This window comes from Charadrius vociferus, unplaced genomic scaffold (assembly GCF_000708025.1).
Source record: "Charadrius vociferus isolate BGI_N301 unplaced genomic scaffold, ASM70802v2 scaffold209, whole genome shotgun sequence".
Classification (NCBI taxonomy): Eukaryota; Metazoa; Chordata; class Aves; order Charadriiformes; family Charadriidae; genus Charadrius; species Charadrius vociferus.
Window position 1 is genome coordinate 1,549,414 of NW_009660387.1, and position 21,761 is coordinate 1,571,174.

At 49.1% G+C, this 21,761-nt stretch overlaps 1 protein-coding gene across 1 annotated transcript; it reads right to left on the bottom strand.

The window, feature by feature from the left end:
- Positions 1-3,447: 3,447 nt before the first annotated feature.
- On the bottom strand, positions 3,448-19,842 carry LOC104293761 (chromosome unknown open reading frame, human CXorf36). The gene is made up of 6 exons (XM_009893289.1): positions 19,619-19,842; positions 13,860-14,118; positions 10,015-10,020; positions 7,159-7,332; positions 4,961-5,249; positions 3,448-3,788 (listed from the first exon to the last, which is right to left on the bottom strand). Exons 1-6 carry the CDS (start codon positions 19,840-19,842, stop codon positions 3,448-3,450), a joined length of 1,293 nt encoding a protein of 430 aa, XP_009891591.1.
- Between the last annotated feature and the right edge of the window lie 1,919 nt (positions 19,843-21,761).

A 21,761-nucleotide genomic window follows, 5' to 3' on the forward strand; every position in this document is an offset into this window, starting at 1 on the left:
AGTTTAGGAAAATTATTGTTCTCTGAGCCATGGACTGATTTTATGGCTGGCATATTAGTCACGGTCTTACATGAGCCTGGCCTTTGCAATCGATGTCTGAAGAGAAACTAGTGATGAACACAGCTCCCAATGCTTTAATAATTTTTAAATCCACAATTCTGTTATTTTTAATCTTTTTTTTTTTTTTTTAATTTATATCAGTCTATTGAAAGCACTGGGGAGATTCCTCTCAACTTCAACAACTTTGAATCAAGCCATGTAAAAATAGATGCCACGTGCCTCAAGACTTCTGCTGCAGTCTTGCCAACTGACTCTTCCATTTCTTACACCTGACATTTTAGGATCATGAGTTATCAGGGCCCAGCTGAAGGCTGCATGACACCTCTCTGTCCTTTGCCCAATGATGGATTGGACCTGAGAGATCTGGGCTTGCTCCTGCCATTCTCTAAGGTGCTGAGCACATGCATCCCCTCTGCATTTCCCTGGGCTGGTTTGATAGCAGAGAGATGCTCTCCTGCCCAGGAGACATTTTGCATAGAGCCGTACAGTAGATGAAGGGCTCATTTCCAGAAGAAAATATACAAAAAAGATGTGGACAGGCTGGAGAGGGTCCAGAGAAGGGCCACAAAGATGCTCAAAGGACTGGGAAGCTGGCTGTATGAGGAAAGGCTGAGAGAATTGGGTTTGTTCAGCCATGAGAAAAGAAGGTGTAGGGGAGACCTTATTGCCATGTTCCAGTATTAAAAGGCTGGTTACAAAGAAGATGGAGACTCCCTTTTTACAAGGAGTCACATGGAAAAGATGAGGGGTAATGGGTACAAGTTACTCCTGGGAAGATTCTGGTTGGACACAAGAGAAAAATTTTTCACAATGAGAACAGTCAGCCATTGGAATAATCTCCCCAGGGAAGTAGTGAGTTTCCCATCACTGGACACTTTTAAGATTCAGTGGGACAGGGTGATGAGCCATCTTGTCTAGACTGTGCTTTTGCCAAGAAAGGTTGGATGAGATGAGCCTTGAGGTCCCTTTCAACCTGGTATTCTATGATTCTATGAAAAGGAAAAAGTGTGTGGTGAAAAGAAAAATGCCCAGGACACAGGGGAGAGGAGTGAACCCACTGTGGAGCCCTGCTGCAAGGGCTGCTCCCCCTTCCAGTGCAAGTCAAGCCATTGTTAAACGAAAGAACGCTGAATCAGAGGCCAGCCTGAGTCACGGGGCAGCTGCGAAGACCTCTCTGCAGACCACGGCTTGCTGATCATCTCTGCTGGGGCACGGGCAGACCAAGCCAGTTCTTCATCTTGGCGCTTTTTGGGCATTTTGCAGAGTGTGTTTTTAGTTACAACTTCATGAAGAAGGCTGTCCTCCAGCACCGAGAGGATACTGGCAGCTTGCAGCCCAGGGTGGGCAGCACCTGACCGCTGACCCTAGCAAGAGTGGTGGTGAAGCGGGAGCTCCTCCTGTCCTGCACAAGGAGGCCAGCCTCTGGCATCGAGGGGGAGGACTCGCTAGAGGGGAAGGGGCCCAGGGCTAATGCCCAGCTATCAGGTAAAATCACAGACCGAGAGATCGGAGATGCAGACAGATTCAAGAAAAACTGTTGAAAACAGATTGTTAGTCAGCCTTATGGATCTCGGCGAAGGACATGTTTTTCTTATTGGAAGAGAGCCATGAGGTAGAAATAGATTGAAATCGAGAAAGAGAGCTGCAGCCATAGCTTAGGCTGTATATTTAAACATTTTTGCTGTTGGACCATATGGGCCTGGAGCTAAATTTACCTACAAGTTATTTTCAATGTTTCTACTTCTTGAGAGGTGAAAGGTGCACTGGGTACTTTATGCCAGCAGGGAAGACAAAATAAATGTCCTGGGTCAGATTTTCCCGGTGTCAGACCTGTGTGTGGTTTTGGATGCCTAATCTGTCTGCGACACCTGCCTCAAACCCCAGGCAGGGTGCTCTGCACGCACAGAGCCCCTCCACAGCCAACACAAAATCTTTATTTGCATTCCTACTCCGTACAACAATTAGCAATGCAAATGCGCTCACATCTTTTTCTGCTTTTATGGTGTTACTGATTTCTTTTTTGAACCATGGCTAAAGGAAGACTGTTTCCGTGATGAAAATACATACGGGGGATCCAGAGTCTGGTTTCTGACTCAGCTCAGTCAAATTTTCTTGGTGACTCCACGCACCTGGATCCCAGGAGAAAGCCTCAAACCCAGGTGAGGTCTGGCAGTCCCCTAGACATCTGGGAAGGTTTGGTGTGGGCCTCTGATGCCCCACGAGGAGCACACAGGACAGGTGACTGACAGGTGCTGAGTGAGAAAGTTGTGGTTCACAACTCTGCCCAGAAAATGAGACACCTGTGTCTAGCCCTGGGTTGGCCACTGCTGTGAAAAAAGAGTCCACCACCCCAAATATTAAGTGCCTGTGTCACTCCTTTGGTGACTGACTTACTGATTCCTCCTTTGAAAAGCAAATGGATGAGGATGGCTGTACCTCTTGCTCGTCAGGACTTAGACATCCCCAGCTCTTTGAGGGTACCCCAGTACCTATGCTGGAGTATTGAGTGTTCAGCAAGTCTTGTCAAGCTCAGGGTAAACTAATCTCTCATCCTCTGCCTGTGTTGTTCATCCTCTTAAGGTAATTTTCCCATTTAAATGGTTTTGTGCAAATGGTTCCTTCAGTTTTCTTTGGAAAGAAAAGTGTGAAACTATCTACTTGACAATCGCATCCCAGAGTTGGGGGTTTTTCTGATTTTAAAACAAGATTTATTAGTCTCCAATTACTGCCCATCAACTTGGGAAAGACTAAAAGTAATTGTACTTGGGGATTAGAAAAATTAAGTCTCAAGAGACATGGGGCCTTTCAGTTTCTTAATGCTGTTGATTGCATCTTTCTGTTCTGTGTACCATAAAAGTAATAACAGTTGAATATTTTATAAAAGTGACCTGTGATGGCTGATGGTACAGAACTGATCTGGTGATTCAGTTTATCTATGATTTAAAAATCCCCACAAGGCAAGTCTTAAATGCTTCCATCCATCTCACATTATGTATATATCACCTTGATCAGAAAGACATTCTTGGTAGTTAAGGTTCGCTGTCTAGCTAGTTGTGAGTGTGCAGCATTCAGACAGTTTCTTTTTAACGGACGTCATGGAAAACCCTTCCAAAGCCAAAATACGTGAATAAGATTTATTAATCCTGTAGCCCCTGTCACTCACGATAATGCTAATAATCCATAAGCCTTACATCACGTCTAACATCCCGTGTAACAAATGCGTCTCTGGGAGATGAACAATAAATCCTATGTGCTCTCTGCTCCCTTGTCCAGGAGGCCCCAGATATGGTGCATCTCTCCAGCTACCCTGGTTCCTCCTTGTTTGCCGTGCTGGCAGGGGGCTGACACTGCCCCAGTCCTTTCCAGGAGACTCCTTCTCCAAAGCCGTCAGTATTTGTCACTGTATTTGCAGTCAGGGTAGCGGTAGGCAAAACGGGAATCACATGACCGCAGAGGCTTCAGGATCTCTGCCAGCTCTGCAACTGCCTCATTGACACCCTGGTCATCGGCAAGGCCATCGGTGCAGTGCTGCAGGAAGCTGTCTATTTTCTCCTGCACGGGTTGCAGGAATTTCCCCTTCAGGAGCTTAGGCAAAAGCTCTTGACACACCATGACGAGGCTGTGCTTCTCTCTGATGGAGTTACAGGACACAAATGCAGACTGGCAGTCCACAGTCAAACAGCTAAATATATCTTTATACTCCTGTTGGCCGTCAATCAGCTGGCTCCCTATTAGAGACAATTAAACCACTTGTTAGAAGCACGGGAGTGAAATCTTGGATAATCACATATGTCTGTACCTCTGTATTAATGTGAGGTTTGTTACTATCTAAAGGATACTGCTGTCTCACCACAAAGTACTCTGTGCTGTAGCTGTCTATAGGCCAATTTTCTCACTCCTGAAATATATATTTTTCTGAATGACAGAGCTCTGCAGAACAGCCTGACACAGGAATTGGAGAGGAGCCTGTCAAGTCAAACTGGTGCAGAAAAAAATTAGAAGAAAAAATTAGAACTGGAGTACTAACCTATACCACGGAGTTCCTACAAAAACTACCGCAAATAGCCAAACCCATAATTTTTCCATGTTACCCCAAATCATTAAATTGCACCAACAGCTCATCTAGCTGGAGTCAAGTCAACAGTAATAGCTGTTGGGACAAGAAAAAGAAACCCAGTGGAAAATTCTCTGACAGCTGCTTCTGAATATTTGAGATCTATTCAGCTGAATGTGTGAGCTGAGCAAAGGCCTTTTGAAAATTTGAACATTCAAAATGAAATTGTTAAATTATTGGAGAAATGGTCTTTGACTAGCTCTACTTCCAGGAGCAGACTAATGTAACCTGTGAAAAGTGAATAGTAACCCTTGATTTTATGCAAAAACGACAAAAGGGGGATTTTGTTTTTGTAATAATGATGATGATTTGTTACTGTGGCAAATGCACCCAAAAAGAGTCTGATTTGACCCAACACTTAAAACAAATGAAGTTATGAAAATTCTACTTGCAAATATTGACATTTGTGTGGCAAAAGTTTTAAAAGGGGTGATTTAGGAGGACTTCAGATGAAAGCGTTCAGCACTGTGCATGCTGAATGCTGCTGCCAGCCCCCGAGGGGGCCGGGCAGGATGTAAGCACCCACAATCTATCAGCAAACCACTGACCACACAAAAATCCTCCTGTTGTCTTCCCAGCTCCGAACCAGGGTGACAGGAGCTGCTGATGCTTTTGCTGTCGGCAAATCTCTCTGTGAACTTTTCATTATTTAATTTAGCAAGTAACGTTTGGTTGGTTAAAAAAAAAATAAGCAGCAGAGCCGAGTGTAGCAGGTGAAAGATTTGTTTCCCCTGTCTCGCTAAGCCCTCCTGCAACAGATGCGCAGCCCCAGAGCCTGCTGAGTACCTTCCTCCTTGTCGATGATTCCCAGCGTGCTGGCATCCCGGATGAACAGATGCCCATTGCTAAACACACCGAAGGTGCCAGCGTCCACGTGGGTGAAGTAGAAGAAATAGTTGAGGTCATTGGTGCCCATGGAGCGGAGGACAGCGAGGAGCTGGAGGGCCAGGTCGGCGGCCACCTCGGGGGCTGCCCCGTAGAAGTCGCGCAGGGGCCGGGTGCTGGCACTGACCACCAGCCACCCACAGGGGCCCAGGTACCGCGGGAAGGGCCATCCCTCCACGTCGGGGAAGATCTGCCGGGGAGAGTGGAAATGGGGAGATCGCTCCTGCCCTCTGGCCACTGCGCTCTGCCCGTGGACCCACCTCCCTCCCAGAGGACTTTCAAGTGCCCTGGCTGGCTTCAAGCATCAATGCTGGTATCGTCTTTTGCTTTCTAAAGCAGCCCGCCACCCTTCCTCACCCCAGCCTGCCCCAGCAGCCAGGGATGGTGCTGCTCCATCCTGGAGTAGCTATGCTGCTTTTTTTTTCCTTCTTTTTTTAATTAGGGAAGAAGAATCAGATATTTCAAGACCTATTCCATGAGGGATACTAACTGGAAAGTCCAATACAATAATAGATTTCAAATTCATGAAAATTTTAGGTGCAGAAGAGCTAATTTTAGGTGTCTTTATGGATCTTTTGATGGATCCCTCATGAGCGCTGCATAGCTGAAATCACAGTGAGGTGGGTTTTCATTAATTTGGAAGAACTGCCTGGCTGTTTCGTAAGAGACTTTGCAGTCTCAGGGACAGAAGTGCTGGGTGTGTGTTACAGTGGGGACACCTGGGCTGGGCTCCCTGCATCACTGCAGCTTGTGCTAGCAGGGCGGTTATCCCAGGTAGAAACCAAACCGCATGACTGCTGAGCTGCACCAACACGAAATGTTCTGCCGTTTGCTTTATAACTTTTCTGTCTCCCCAGCACCCTTAGGCCCGGCTGAGGTGGGGGCTATGAACTCGTCCAGTTTCACATTTAAGGTTGCTTGTCCCTTCTGTTGTGAAGGCATTTCAGCATCCACGTAAAATCAAGTCATTTCTCTTCGGCATATTTTTCTCACCCCTGCAAGCTGCATTCCCCTATCTTTACAGTGCTGAGAGCTGCAGCCTCGTGCCCCAGAGAGCTGTGGCCGGGCTGGCTGAAAGACCTGCAGGAGATTCCCAGAGCACCATTCACCTTCCCTGGGACCGGGCAGAGCCCTGTGAGCTGCTGAGGGCAGCGGTGGCCTGGGGCAGGAGACAGGTACTGCCGCTGCCTCTCTTCTTTGTGGAAGAAACACCTCCCTGGAGGTGTTCAAGGCCAGGCTGGACGTGGCCTTGGGCAACCTGGACTAGTGGGAGGTGTCCCTGCCTATGGCAGGGGGGTTGAAACTCGATGATCTTCAAGGTCCTTTCCAACCTAAACCATTCTATGATTCTATGAATCTTGAAGGGTTGAAAGAAACAGCAATGAGGACTAAAGGTGGGGTGGTGGTGGGTAAGGGTGAGGATACTCCCTAGGAGATATGTGTTAGGAAAGAGAAGAGCCACTTGCCAGGTGTGTCAGCGGGGGACCGGGAGAGATATGTGAGGCCTCCCAGCTCTCTGCCTTCAAAGTCAGAGCTCAGTTGTACTTGGGATTCCACCAAACACCTCTGCAAAGCTGCACTTTGCCACAGAGATACTCACCAGTGGCATGCAAATAGAAAAATCAGTGCTGGCACATGGAGCCTGGAAATCAGTGCTCCTCCAGTCCATGTTCAACCTCAACACTACATCTTGGTCCTCCCACACTAAAGCATGCACTTTCTCTTTTATAAACAGGCTGTGATTTTAAGTAATATATTAGCAATGCAAACATAACACTGTGAAGTACTGAGGACGTGTAAAACCCTGGCTTTCACAGTGTGCTAGCGCAATAACCCGTCTGGGTTCTGATTTATTTAAGGGGCTGGGCATCCGTATCTCGCCACAACTTCGCAGGCTGATGCAAGGAGCACCGCAGGAGCCTGCCTGGCTTCAGACATCCAACCCCATAGAGGAAATATACTTTATGAAGGCTAGGGAGCTTGCCAAAGGCCAGGGCTGGGACTCCTCTGCAGCTGGGGGCCGGCAGGCAACTTGCGCGAGGGTTTGCTTGCAAGGGGCTGTGGGGTGGCATTTCAAGCTGAGGAGCGGGAGTATGTACCTGTAACAAGATGGGGTGTGAATTCACTGACAGCGTGTACAGCAGGCGCAGTTTGTCCCGGTCGGTGAGGTGATCCATGTAGATGCTGCCAGCATCTGGCACCTCAGCATAGCGCCGCACAATCCTGTCCAGGAGACGCTGTGATGGGCAGCGCAACATTGGGCTAGACAGGCCCTGGCGAGAGGGGAAAACATGACAAAGATGTTTATTTTCCAGACTGAGATGTCGTAATGTGCTTGGCCCACGCTAGGGGTACAGGCATCTCTGTGCTCTGCCCCCTGCACCTCTGCCCCCTGTGGCACAGCTGCTGATGGGTACAGGCACACGGGGGGAACTCTACAGCAAACCCTTCCTAGGAAAGAAATGCGCCATCCAAAAATGCCTGTTCACAACTCAGGTATCCAAAATAGCACCCAGTCTTCGTGGCATAGGTGTGGATGCTGCGGACCTCATTTCCCTACGGCTGAGCGGTACCTGGTTGCTCCATGTTGGCAGGCATAGTCTCTCTGCCCGAGCTTCCAGCCCTGGCAGCCTGGCTCACTGGTGGAGGCCTCCCCATCGTTAAGCCGGTGAGTCACTTCCCTCGTTAAATAATGTCTTCGGATTGCTTCGCTATTTGCTTAGCCTGTGAGCGGCTTTCTTGGAAATACTATTTGCTAAGGTCAGTAAATATGCCTTAAAAGTGTAAATAAACACTGTATGTGGATACAAGCACAGGATATATTCTCTCTCCAATCAGTTTGCACATTAACTATCAAACCCAAATTTTAATAGCCTGTACATAATTTTTGTAAATACCAGCAACAAATAAAGAAATGTTGGGCTAATGGAGTCAATCATCACTGTATTTCACCTTTCAGATTTGGAGGTTTGGCTTGTAAAATTGCAACAAGCAATCTATGGCTGGGATAAATGACATAGAAATTTATATGTTCGTAGTCAAAAAAAGACCTTTCTTTTGAAGTCAGTCACCCTTAATAGCAAAGGAGAGTGGATGTATGGAGAGTTGCCCATAGTGATGCAGAAACACTGCCCTGCCATGTCTCTGCTGGGGAAGGGAATTGGGTTTTTGATAAGTCTTTTTCTTCCAAATTATCTGAGTAGCCAAATTTACTCTTTTGGGTTTTCTTTCTAATTCGATGGCTGGGAGATGTGCTTCAGAGGAAAGGGCAGTGGAGCTCACATTGCTCCCTGCCATTCTTCATGCTGGGAGCAAAGATTTGACTCAGGATCTCCTCAAGTCATTTGGTAACTCTGAGGTAGGTCTCTCTCAACCCTTCCTGTGCGAGCTGTTCATTTGGCATAACACTTAATTACCCAGCCATGATGAAGAAATGAAGAAATGAGGAAAGGAAGAGTGTGCCGCTCTTGCAGTTGGAAGTGGAAAGGGGGGATCGGACCTTCCACGTGCCCTCCTCTGCCTCCCTGCCATCCTCAGTGAGGTCCCAACTGCTCCCTCCTTGGCCATCAGTTGCATGAAACAAGCCCTGAATGCCAATAGCTGGTCAAAACTACTTGAAAAACTCAACCCTAACTGGAGTGTTGTTTCACCATTTTTTTTCCCAAGAGAATAAAACATTTGTCAAAAATAATTCTCCCCAGTTCTAGTTACAAGTCTTCATACACCCATCTCTTCTGGTGCAGCCTTATCAAGGAAATGTTTTTTCAAGTAATTATCTAAAACCATAGAAGGAGGGGGAAGGGATGGCTACGGGTTTCTGTCTCGCAGCACTTGCAGGCACATTGTGGCTGACTCTGTCACTTTCCCTTTGGAGGAGAAGTGAGAAAAACTGAGCAGAACAGAGCTGCCTTAAAGAAGAGATAAACTGTGGAGAAAGTCTCTTACAGCTCAGCGTGTATGCAAATATTTGCAGCCAAAGTTAGAAAGCCTTGCTGCCTCCAGGAGTTGCAATGCAAAAGCTGAGACCCTTAAGAGTATACAGTAGGAACAAAAATCATGGTGGCAGAGAATGCATGAAAGTTGCAATTAGGATTTTTTCCACGGTCAGAGCTCATCCTATTAACACAGACATGGACATGCGCTGCACATGGTGGTCATGGCTGCTCGTTTCCCAAGGAACCATTGCAGGCACACCAGGGGCAGTGCTGAAGCAGAGGAGCAGGGCTGGGTGCTGACATGTTTATATCAACCATCAGTGCAGCTTCCTATGATTTAATGAAGTCTCAATCTACCAAAGCTGGGCAGTGGGGTCAGAGCTATTCAAATGCATATACTTCAACACCTGCTCAAGCGTTCTGGCAGAGCGGGGCCTCCCCTTCCGGGTGAACGATGGAAACATCCCTACAGCAGAAAAGGAGCTGAAGTTGTACAACTGTCAGACAAAAAAATGTCGACGGAAGACAAATCTGATGAACAAGCACTTGGAACACTGGAGATACTGATTTATTGGAGAATTTCTGAAGTCCTTTGCAGTGTGACTTGAAGGCAGCCTGATGTCTTGTTTGTGATTGATACGGAAAGCTTCTTATTTACTTTGATTAAATTGCCACATTTTTATATCTGATAATGAGTAGTTCCTGCAATGGCTACCTACACTCAACTGTGACTTCTTTTTACCTACTGTCCAGTATGTGATGTGTTTTAAACACTCATGCATACATATATGTGCATATCTAGTGCGGAAGCACCCAGATTTCACTCTGACGTAAAGATGACTTCTGGAAAACAGCTTTTCCTCACTCCGCTTTCTCTTCAGCCAGCCTGAGGAGGGATGGCACAGCTCAGGAGCACCACTACCTCCTGCCCCACACACCGCTGCCAGGGTGCAGCTTCACCAACAACCAAATTTGGGGTGAGATCCAGGAGGAAACATTTGGATGTAGGTGTCAAAGCACCTGCAGCTCCTGGCTGTTTGAATCCAAGGGTTTTGTTCACCCCCAAAAGAGAGAAACTGAAGTCACCCTGTGAAGCTTCGGGGCTCGTCCCCACTGCAGGCACTGCTGCTATCATCCTCCTCCAGCGGGGGATTGGGTGCAGGTGGTGCCAGCAGGTTTACCGAAGCATGTCCCTGATGGTGAGGTGCAGGGTCAAAGAGGAAGCAGGTCTGGGAGGTGGCTCTGGGACCCTGCTAAAGCCCACCCTTCCCTCAGATGGACTGGCTGCCAGACCAGTGAGCTGCTGCCCATATGCTGTGAGCAAAGTGATGCCTACTGGCCACATAACCACGGTGCCGGCACATCCACTGAGGGCTGGCAGAGGTGGGGGTCAATAGTTTCAAACAGTACGTCCTAGAGAGAGAGGCTGAAAATGGCTGGCTTTTCACCTTGGTACTGCTTTCGTCTGTCTGCCTCCAGCATTTTCCAGGCTGTGCTTTGTAGGCAGGGCTGTAAATTTGCCCTGTGGGTGATCTGTGCTGAAACTAACTCGCTCTTTTTGTTGTTCTTCCCCTCGAACAGAAAATGCATGAGGTACTGTTTGAGGTGATGGGCTCCTGGGCGAAGCAGCAGGTGGCTGGGGCTACCACGCAGGCTGAGCCCCAGCTAAATCCTGCTCATCTCCAAGGCAGGTTGAATTTTAACACTGAAGACTTTGCTGGGTCCAATAAAGATTTTCATTGTGGCAGGTGAAATAATCACTGTGGCAGGCAGCTCGGCTGATAGTTGGGTCAGGCAGGGCAGGCAGTGTAAAGCAAAAAAACATTACTTCATGGTCTGTCATTTTGATTCAAGCGCGTTACAGTTTGTCGTAATTTTCTGCTCTATAAGACAAAATTACCCGAGCCCATTAGCTTTTCTTGGTGCTGCAGAACTGTGGGGAGGGAAGTACAGACACGGCTGAGTGACTGCGGGTTTGTGAAACAGGGTGAGCATCATGTTGAGCACTAACAGTGGTGTGCTGTTAACACCTCCAAAAAGATGTGGGGGAAATAAGGCCAGTGCTGCAGGTAAGTATTTGCAGGGACATATGGTACCCCCAAGAAACCCCTCTCCCATGGCTCATGCCGGGTTACCAACATGCATCCCCCCAGCAAACATGGCAGAAGGGCAGCAGCACTGGGTTGGGTGGCAGCCAGAGGCGCCCCTGCGACTTCTGGCTCTGAAGGGGGTGGGTGGGGTGGGCAGAGAGGAAGGGGATCTGTGGGGATGGATGGCTTGGGGGGGTCACCCTGTAACCTGTGGTAGCCCACACAACGGGGCTGGGGGCCTCGTGTACAAACTCACACACACTGTATGACTGAAATGTTGTTGCTGCAGGCTGTTTTTCAGTTCACATCACTGTGAGACCAGCAGTCATTTTGCAGAGCACATGCCTGATCTTAAATAGCGATTGCTGCCGAAATTTAGAGTGGGGGGGAGTTAGTACCCAGGGCCTCTGTATTGCTATGCTTCTCTGTATATTCAAACCTATATGCTGTTAGAAGAGATTTATATCCCAGTTTAGGTTTCCCCACTTGACTTACAGAACCAAAGAGCGATGAAAACATGAGCGACACAATCCTGAGGCAGGCGTGTAAAGGTCTGTGCCTCCCTGCAGCCTCCTGTGCCCTCACCAGCTAAAAAACTGCAGGGTTTGCTGAAATGTCCCAGTGTATTTGTCCCCGGGTGCGTCCCCCCAGGCTGGCCCCTGGAGCTGGCTTCAGAGGTGCCCTGGAGCTGGGGTCAGCTCAGCTTCCCACTGCTGCATGGGGAAATTCAAGCGCGTGGGAGAAACTGGATAGGTGCGAGGCCAGGGCACCCCAGCCAGAGGCTCTGCATGGTGCTGCTTGTGCACGTGTGTGTGCACATGCATGTGTGTGTGCCTGTGTATGCATGTGTGCATGCATATGTGTGTGCATGTGTGTGTGACCCAGCCAGCTTAGCCAGGGATTCAATTTCAGAGAGGACAGTGTAGGGAGGAGAAGGATTTGGGCTCAGCTAATGCCTTAACTTTGTAGCAGATCTGAGATACTGCGGAGCTACATTTCCCCAGTTACTTTTTCACTCAGCTTAGCAAATTTAAGCTCTTGACTTCTTCTGTTTCACATAACACTGCTGGGGGGGGCACCATGGCTCTGCACAAACTCCGTGGACACTCCAGCAATTACGGGGGGCCTGGCACTCTGCCTTGCCCTCCCGCAGCCCCCTGCAATGCTGCCTTGGGGGACAAGCAATGGCCAGTGGGTGCCTGGGAAGCTGCTGCCAGCCACTCTGGGAGGTGTCCCTACCAACAGCCCACCAGCTCAGGTGAGGGATGCTCTGAAGGGAAGTGATGCATATTTGCCCCCTCTCCTGAGGTTACTAGACAAAGTACTGCGTAGCTTTGCTCCAAAGAATTTTTCCCTGTCTGGCACGTGTCATCCTGCTCCTCAGCCCCCAGGACGGTGCTGGCTTCAGGGTGACATGCCATGGGGGGGCTGTCCGTGACTAGAATGAGTCCTTCTCAGAGCAGCTCAGGCACCAGCCCCAGCTCTATTGCTGCTGCAGCATGGGGTGTCCCGCTTTCACTCTTCAGGTGTGCGGCTTCATGGGGTAACAGAAGCAGAAAAACTAAAGCATCATATCTTTAACACTCAGCAAAGCTGAACGGATGTGGCAGCATGCAGGCAGGAGGAAGCAGTTGCCTTGAAAGAAAAAAAAGTCGTCCCTTTTTCACAGCCACTTCTCTCTTGGAAGGAGGGTGAAGTACTGGAATAATCCTTCTTTGCCTCTCAGGGTCTTGTTAAGAGTATATCCAGCCTCTACCCTGGCCCCTGCCCCTTGCCAGTGGATATGGCAATGCTTCGCTGCTGTTTGGGTGACATGGGAGGATGTGAGTGTGTTTGGGGAGGGGACTTTTGCTCTCAGGTGCAAGCCAGCTGCTGCAAAACCCACTGGTGTGCCAGGTGACAGTCCCTGGCTGCCTGTGGCATCCCTTGGTGTGGGCAGCACTCACTCACCATCTCTCCTCTAGAGCCTGCCTGCTCTGCTCCTCTGGCCCTGCCTGCACATCCTTCTCCCCACGCCATGGCCGCCTGTCTGCCTGCGTGCCTGTCCTGCCTTTGCCTGTGACACTCCAGGACTGTGACAGAAAGGGCAGCATGCTTCTTTGTGCCTGAGATCACTTGCTATAGACAGCAGGTGGATGAGGAATCAAGCCTCTGACCACCCGTGCCGGCCACAAGCAGAGGGGCCCAAGCTGAGTTGCCCCATTCCCTGGCCCAGAGCAAAATCACTTGTCAATGCACGGGCTGCTCTATTGGGTACAACTTTGTGACCAAAAAAACCCCCCCAAAATAACCATTGAGACATGATGAAAAACTGGAAAAAATCCCATCAGAAATATCCCTATGGCTTTCCACAGGCCTTCAGCCCCAGCCTGCATGAGGAGCCGGGAGCTGGTGCCCACGATCCCAGGGCCGAGCCCCAGCCTTGGCCAGGCTGCTCCATGGCGTTGCCAATGGCTGTTGGCCCTGGGCCTCTGGCGCTCTTCTTCCCGTTGGGGCCTCATTTTGCCTCTTTCTCATGGCGGGTAGACTCAGAAGGGAGGAGGACAGGGCTGCCCCCTCTCCACTAGGCCAGGGCAGGAAGGACAGGGCCGGCCATTGCCCAAACTCGCCCTCAACCCAGCAAGTCGCAACCATGTCTCCTTCGGACCCTTTTTTACCCCTCTACCCCAAACTACATGGCACCCAGGTGGGTGTCATGTCACTGGGGCTCCCTCTCCGTGCTCTCCCCACCACTGTGGGGCATGAGGATGTGTGCTGTGGGCTGCAGCCCTGGACCAGGTCGGGGGTGAGGCGTTTGGCCCGCAGCCACTTCTGGAAGCGGTGTGTGCGGCGCAGGGCGCGCTCCAGGCTGCAGGTCTTCGTCTTCAGCAGGGAGGTGCAGATGCGCTTGTCGGCCCGGTCGTGCTGGTACTTGGAGGTCAGCCGGGTGATGTCGACCAGCCGCCAGCTCTTGGCATCGTCGGTGTAGTTGCCCGAGTAGCTGAGTAGGTTGCTGGGGGGCAGCTTTAAACGAGAAGAAAGCCAGGTGTCAAACCTGCCAAACCAAAACGAGAGCCCCACTGAGAGCGGGTTAACGAGCCACACGGACAGACACGCAAGCACCGGCGCCCACCGTGGTCGCTCGGCCGCACGCCAGCCCCGGGGGCTTTCTTGCCATAGCCCTGAGCACCGGGGTGAGGAGAGATGGCTGAAGCTGTCAGCCAGGGAAACACGCTTTGGAAAAAAATGTCCATCTTTGCTTCCCGCTTAAACCACCCCTTGTCTGAACAGTGACATGGGGCCAGGGGAGAAACACCCAAACGGGGTCTTTTGGGCCCCGTAGAGAGAGGCAAGGAAGGGAGAGGGCTGCAGGGTTTTGATTCATGGGGTATCCCTGGCGTTATTAAATTTCCTTAACGTTAGAGAAAGGGGCCCAAAAGAGGAGGACTTGACACTTCAAGGGACCCTACAGAACAAAACCTCCTGACAGTAAATGTATTTGGGAATATCAAAATGACCTTTTTTTTTTTTGTGGTGGTGGCTTTACTCAGTAGCGGGGTCGACAGTTCCCCCCCTATGTGGCTGGCTGTGTTTTAGCAGCTGGGATGAGCGACCTCCCCAGGCAATGGCAGAGTTTGGGGTGTGGTGGGGGAGACAGGGGGGACACGTGCCCTGGGCGTGTGGTGCCACTGTAGCCATGGAGATCTTGCACTAATTTGCTCCCCCTACACAAGCGCAGGAGGGGAGCATATGGGCCGGGTAATTAGGCTGTGACGATTTTTTTTTGTTTCAGCAGCCCCCTCAGCCCTGCCCACACACACGTCGCACATGCAGGAGCTGAGGAGCACGGTGCCTGTTTTCTAAGTATGTCTGTAACCTGCTCTTGGAAAGTGGCTGAACTCTGACCTTTGGTTTGGCCAACGCCACACATTCACTCCCTCTTAAACCTCCTGCCCTAACCTCCTTGCCCAAGAGCGTAAGAAAGCATGTCCTAATTTAATCTCACCGTAAATTAAAGCCAATAGCTCAGAAGTGAAACAGGAGAGGCAAGAGGTTTCCTGCAGGATCAGCTAGTTGGAGTTAGATGAAAAGACATTAGCAAACCTGAAAGCTGAAGCTGATCTAGTATGAGAAGCTAATCTTTTATCAGGAATAGTGTGGACAGCAGGACTAGGGAACTGATAGTCCCCCTGTACTTGGCACTTGTGATGCCCCACCTTGAATACTGTGTTCACTTTTGGACCCCTCACTACAAGAAAGATATTGAGGTGCTGGAGCATGCCAAGAGAAGGGCAATGAAGTAGGTGAGGGGTCTGGAGCACAAGTCTTATGAGGAGCGGCTGAGGGAACTGGGTTGTTTAGCCTGGAGAAAAGGAGGCTGAGGGGAAGCCTTATTCCTATCTACAACTACCTGAAAGGAGGTTGTAGTGAGGTGGGGGTCGGTCTCTTCTCCCAAGTAACAAGCAATAGGACAAGAGGAAATGGCCTCAAGTTGCACCAGGGGAGGTTTAGATTGGATATTAGAAAAAATTTCTTCACTGAAGGAGTTATCAAACATTGTAACAGGCTGCCCAGGGAAATGGTTGAGTCACCATCCCTGGAGTTATTTAAAAGACATGTAGATGTGGTGCCTAGGGACATGGTTTAGTGGTGGACTTGGCAGTGCTAGGGTAATGGTTGGACTTGATCTTGAAGGTCTTTTCCAACCTAAACAATTCTATGTTTCTATGATTCTGTGATCTTTCTGTTCGACTTCCAGTTGGGAAATTGGCACAGAGAAATTTTAGGGTGACTAATTTCCCTGATTTCAGGCAAAGAACTGACTTGGCGACACTAGCTGCCCTCTGCGATCAGAGACTGACCAGCCTTCTCCTCACAACCTCTCTTGAAGGCAATGCCTCACTTCCCTTCCCCATCACAGAGCCTGTGCAGCTCTGCTCCCAGGCAAGTATGGGTGCCCAGGAGGGGAAAGCCTGTCTCCCTGAAATGCTGGTCATTGCTCTGCTTTGGCTTTTGGCTCTAGCCACATGCCTCCTTCAAAAGATTTGCCGTGGAGATGCAGGTTGACCAGAAGTGGAGGAGCCCAGCCCCTTGCATGAACAGGTTGGGGAGTTCAGGCATTTCAGTCATTTGGGCATTTTGCCCAATATGAAATTGAAGCTTTCCTACGATTAGGGCATCTGACATGAAAATAAATGCCTTCTTTTTAGGGTTTTGGGGTTTTTTTTTGGTCTGGTTTTGAGCTAGGGCCAAAAAGCAGAGAATAGTTGCTACGCCTCACTGTGATTTGTTGTGCATCATGACCCCTCCCAGTGCCTAATCCGCTAAGCAGGCGCAGTGTGCCAGGCACGTACAGGGAAGAGATGGCTATGGGCTGGGTTTCTCTTGCTTTCTTTTTTTTTTTTAAGTTAAGCACAAATGTGCCTTGTGATTGGGCTCAAGCGTGTGTGTTCAGGGGAGCTCACGTCAGGCAGATACCAGGAAAGCGCCGCCTCCCTCATGCAAGCAGCGCGTGGACGTGTGAAATCCAGGGCTGAGCGTTAATTTGAGTGCAGATGGAGTGATTTCCTCTGCAGAGCTCCCGGGGGAGAGCCACACGGGACTGGGAACTAGCCACAGGCCGCAGCAATTCTGTATTTGGCATCATTTCTGGGCAGCGCAGCGCTGGCCTGGCACACTTGCTAGATACTTTCAAGATTCATCATCAAGTTGTACTGCAACAATAATTCACTCTCGTATGAAGTCTTTTAGCTAAGGGCCTGAATGTGCGTTAATTAAGACTTTCAGTAAGATCTGTGTGAACAACTGAGTCACAGATTACAGATTTTAGATCAACTCAGAACTAAACGTTGAAGAAAATCAAACTTGTTTTTCTTTTTTCCTGGATGAAATGAAGTATTTTGTTTCAGCCAAAATAATTTTGCTTGCATTTGGAGTTTTACATTTTTTAAAAAATTAAGTAAGTTAAGTCTTAAAACCAAAAATCAAGAAATGGCATATAAAACCCAATCAAATTGAAGCATTCCAGCTTTTTCAGACTTCCTTCCCATTACTTTGAGCCAAAGCTCATCACCAGTGTTGGCACAAGTCTGCAAATAGTTTTGGTCAGCTCTGTTTCTCAGTATTTTGAAAATCTAATATTTTACGAAAACTTTTGCTGCGCTCTGCTCTCAGGACAGTTGGTAGTCAGGCTTTGGTATCCTCATTTACAGATGGATAAAGTTGGGCAAAGATAAGGGAAGTAACAAACATTAGAGCACAAGATGAGTCACCAGCCGTTCTGGGAACAAAACCCACATCTTCTTACTCGTTAGTTAAGTGTGAATGCATGTCACAGCTCCCGGAAATGATGGAGAATTAATGAAGCATGTTCTAATGAAGATTAACACAGAGAAGCATCAAGTGCCATCCACCTTTGTGAACATGTGAAAAGGTACATGGGGGTGGATCAAAGAGCGTAAGTGCCACTGAAATTTCCCCAGTTTAAGCTTCCACTTGCCAAAAAATCCCAGCTGTTCAAGAACTCAAGTGGGAGAACAAGTTTAACCCCTGCAAAGAAAAGCCTGAAGCTGACTGACTGCTGAGGAGAACATTTTTAAAACCTACCCTTTCCAAAAGCGCTCAGAGCAGAACTGTATGTTATCCCTTATTTGTGCGCTGCACTACTTGGGGGAAGCCAACTGCAGGCTTCCAAGAGAGAGAAAAAAAGTCTCTGGTTTAGGAAGCCCCTCTGCCTTCCTGAGACAGAAGCCTCGTGCTCCCACACATTTTTGGCTCTGACCTCCCAGACCCCACTCGGACCCTCTGCACACCCGCACCCTTTTCCTGCTGTCCCCTGAAAGGAAAGCCAGCGTGGGGGCCTCCAGTTTTAGCTCACGTGGCACCTCTTTTGTGCACCCCAGTGTAGCATGCAGCTGGCCACCGGCCAACCAGAGGCAATTGCTCGCTGCAGAAGGCTACTGCTATTTTTGGCGGGACTGAAGGAAGCTGCACGGCCCCAGCCTCCCCAGTGGCTGAGTGGGAGTAACAGAAACGGTGCACCTGCAACAAGCTGCATGTGCAGAAGCTGCTTTCTACCCGGCGGTGGGTCCCCAAAAGCCCTGCATGGGTGAGTGGCAAAGGGGCTGCAGCAGGCTGGGACATGGGGCAGGAGGCAGCTCCCATGCCACCCTGCTGCAGAGAATAAAATGTAGGGCAGCCTGTACCCCGAACGCACCCGCAGCGCCTGCAGACCCACAGCAGCCCGTGTCAGCCATCTGAACACAACTGATTGCATATCCATCCTGCTTTTCGGGACAGGAGCCCAGGCTGGACTGGGAGAAATCCAGCATTTCTGGCCTGGCCCTTCTTAGTGCCTCTGCACCTTACTTTCTGCATGCCCTGGTGTTGCCCTCGACATGAGCCGGAGGAGACAGAAAGCTAAGAGGGCAAAGCCCCAAGGACTGGGACCGCTGGTGTGCCACAGCAAGGGGTCCCCTGGCCTAGCACAGCCACAAGTTGCCTTTTTCCAACAGCAGCAAGGGAAGGATGGATCTTCGGTATTACAAGTCCATTCCAGACAAACCATTACGGTTTTACTATGCTCCATTTTATAGCATAGTTTAAGATAAAAATTGTGATTTGTCCAATATTATACTACTCACATTATAGCATTAAAAATACAATTTAACTATAATAATTTCTTCTCCCCCAGGCTTTTATATCTATAAAAGAAAGTGCATATGGCTCTATAAATCATATCAGACCCAATAAACTCTTTCTCTGACAAGCACTGCCTTTAACTTTATCCTCAAATACTCTGGCAACATTTTCCCTGTTGTCGTCAGATACGCTCTGCTTTTGAGCCTAAAACTGATTGGATCGGTCCAATGACCACTTGGGCAGCATATGTCTTGTCAACTTTGAGGCAGATGAAATTTCTGCCTCTGTCTTCAAGTTCTCACAGAAACCTTCGAAAGCATACTAATAATTTAGCCCTCTCTATTTTCGAGCGTGTAGGTAACCCGATGTGCAAAAGTCCTCATGCCTCAGGCAGGTTTAGATTGCTTTTGATCTTAGTTAATACACACGTGAAATTCTGCACATTTGTGTTGTTGCACCTGGTACAAAATTATATAGCATGTTTATATGTTTGTAGTTAACATAGTCTGTTGGAAGCATACAAAGCTAACCCCCCTCTGCCTTTACTCAGTTGCTCATAATAAAATACTTCCAGTACATCTAAACAAGCTGATTTCTTTCTTCCCTTTTCCCTTCCCCCATCACTGCCTTGAATTGTGTTGTAGCCTCTCTCTATGCAGAAAGTTGTACCTTTTACTCCTGCTTTCAAATTATAATTCAGGGCTGAAGTCTGATCATGTTTGTGTGGCTTTAAAAGAAAGCAGAGACAAAGCAGCAGCTTATAGACATTAATTAAAATACTAGGCACTGTAGTGGCAACCAGGTGCTAAGTTACTCTTTCCATTGCTGTTCATTAAAGTACTTGGAAATACTAACAGGCAACTTTCAAGTTACTATGCAGAATGCTTTAAAAATTACTGTGCTGAGTTTCTGACCTTATTTCTTCCTTAAAGAATTTCTTGCAAATGGATGTCCCAATGCAGGCGTTGCATTTATCAAGTCCCAGGAAAGTCCGGCCAAAACTGTAGCTGGGTTTGATGTGGGGCGCAGATGGAGAAGCTGTTGCTGCTGTGGAAGGGTTACAGCTCAGAGCCAAAACCAGGAGCAGCATCAACGAATCTGCAACTCTGGAGCAAAGGCAACACATCCAGCGCCCCATCTACAGTAGCGGAGAGCTCTGCCTTTTGCAAGTTACCCCTCTCTATGCTTTCGATCTCTTTTTGATGACCTCAGCCTGCAGCGGTGAACCCCAAAACACGGCAAGACATGCTGGGCGCGGGAGACCCTGCTGCAGTCCCCATCCTGCCAGCTGGTCACTGGCTCTATTGGCTTGAGGTTTGGGTGGGAAAGATATGATGTAGGGTGGGGAGAAGGAAATACATGGAGGATGCAGATAACTTGGGTTGCCATGGTTACCTTTCCTTTACTTGGTGCAGCTGCTTCGGCCCCTGTTGACCCTCCCATCAGCCGACTTGGAAAACAACACGAAGAAGTGCTCATCTGCACTTTGTGCAGACAAATGAAGGATATCCTGTCGCTGAAGCAAAGGGCACGTGCTGGACACTTAGTAAAAACTGATTTGGAAGGAATAATAGTGTGGCAGAAAACTGCATTTTACCAGAAGCCAGACCCTTAGCATTGCTTTATTCCTGGCGACTTGCGACAGTGCTTTCCTTGACTTCTCGGATGCTTTCTTGGCTCAGTTTCCCCTTCTCACAGCAGTGCTGAAAAGACTGTCAGGTGGAATCATTGCCGTTTTGTTCCTTGAAAACAGCGTTGTTTAAAAGCAAGTGCACCGCAGTGTTTCATGCCATGGAAAGCGGGATAGCATGAAGCTTTCCAAAACACCCCAGCTGACGTAACAGCTCGTCTTTAAAGCTGCTCTTAAAAAATGGGGCTTTTCAGCAAGACTTGCATGCTTTTGAATACCTTTTCCTGATGGTGCTGGCACTGGAGAGAAACTTGAGAAAGGGACAGGGCTAACGTGGGAGCTTGCCAGAAGTTTCGAATGTGCTTAGAAACTACTTCAATCACACCCAAAAGCTGTTCACATTAGGCCGAAGACTTGAAAGTTACAGAAACTACTGGTTACTTGTCCTGGCCTGGATGCCAGGCATAGGACTACGCCTTTCCTGGGCCCGGAGCAGCTGGGGTGCAGGTATGGCCCTGGCAGGCTGCTGCAGGAAACTGCTCGAGGCCGGGAACGCAGACCTTGAAGGGGAATCCCTTGTTGTACCCTGGCCCCAGACAGTACAGCACGTAGTGTGCTGCTGCAGTGGCACCAGGCTTTGCTCCTCTCCTCTCCCCAGCTGTCATGTTTTGATTGATGCGAGAGGCTCTCCTGGGCCGTATCTCACCGCGGGAGCAGTGAGGAGCAGGCTCAGGCTTTTGAGACTCCTTGTCCCCCCGGCTGGACCATTCACACCATGTGGACAAGCCATTTTCTAGCACATTTTTTAAAGGAAAAGAAGGTGCATCATATCCATCCTTTATTATCCCCTCCAGCATTTAACTGCAGTCTGATGGGATTAAGGGACAGGTGAGCTGCAGGGGTGCATGCTGGGGTCCGCAATCACCCCTCGCTTTCCGGGGGGGCTGCCAGAGGAGGGCAATCCTAACAGCGCAAGGCAGGTCTTTCAAGCACAGGTGCTTGTTAGTTGTGGCACTTGTGAGATCTGTGGTCTCTCCTCGACTCCATACCCTTGTGAGAGGTTGCTTCATCTTCCGGTGTGTCCCTGCATGCAAAATGGAGATAGTGACATTTAGGGTTTGTCTACAGGGCGCAGCACAGACAGAGGAGGATAATGAGCCCTGCTGAGAGGGAAGGGGGATGTAATGAACCCTGCCAGCACTGCAAATGAGAGGGGCTGGGCAGTGCTGGTGCGCCAGCGAGTGCGTTCACCACACAGCCCCACATCGTGCCATGTTCACAGCTGGCTGTACACTCCAGTATAAAGCTCTTTGAAATATGATGGTGGAAAGAGCCATACCAGAGCTAAACACCAGTATTAACTGCTTCCCACATCCGGAAGTTCATCCCTGGCATTTCCTATTGCCAGTAAGGTTCTCCTTCCCCCT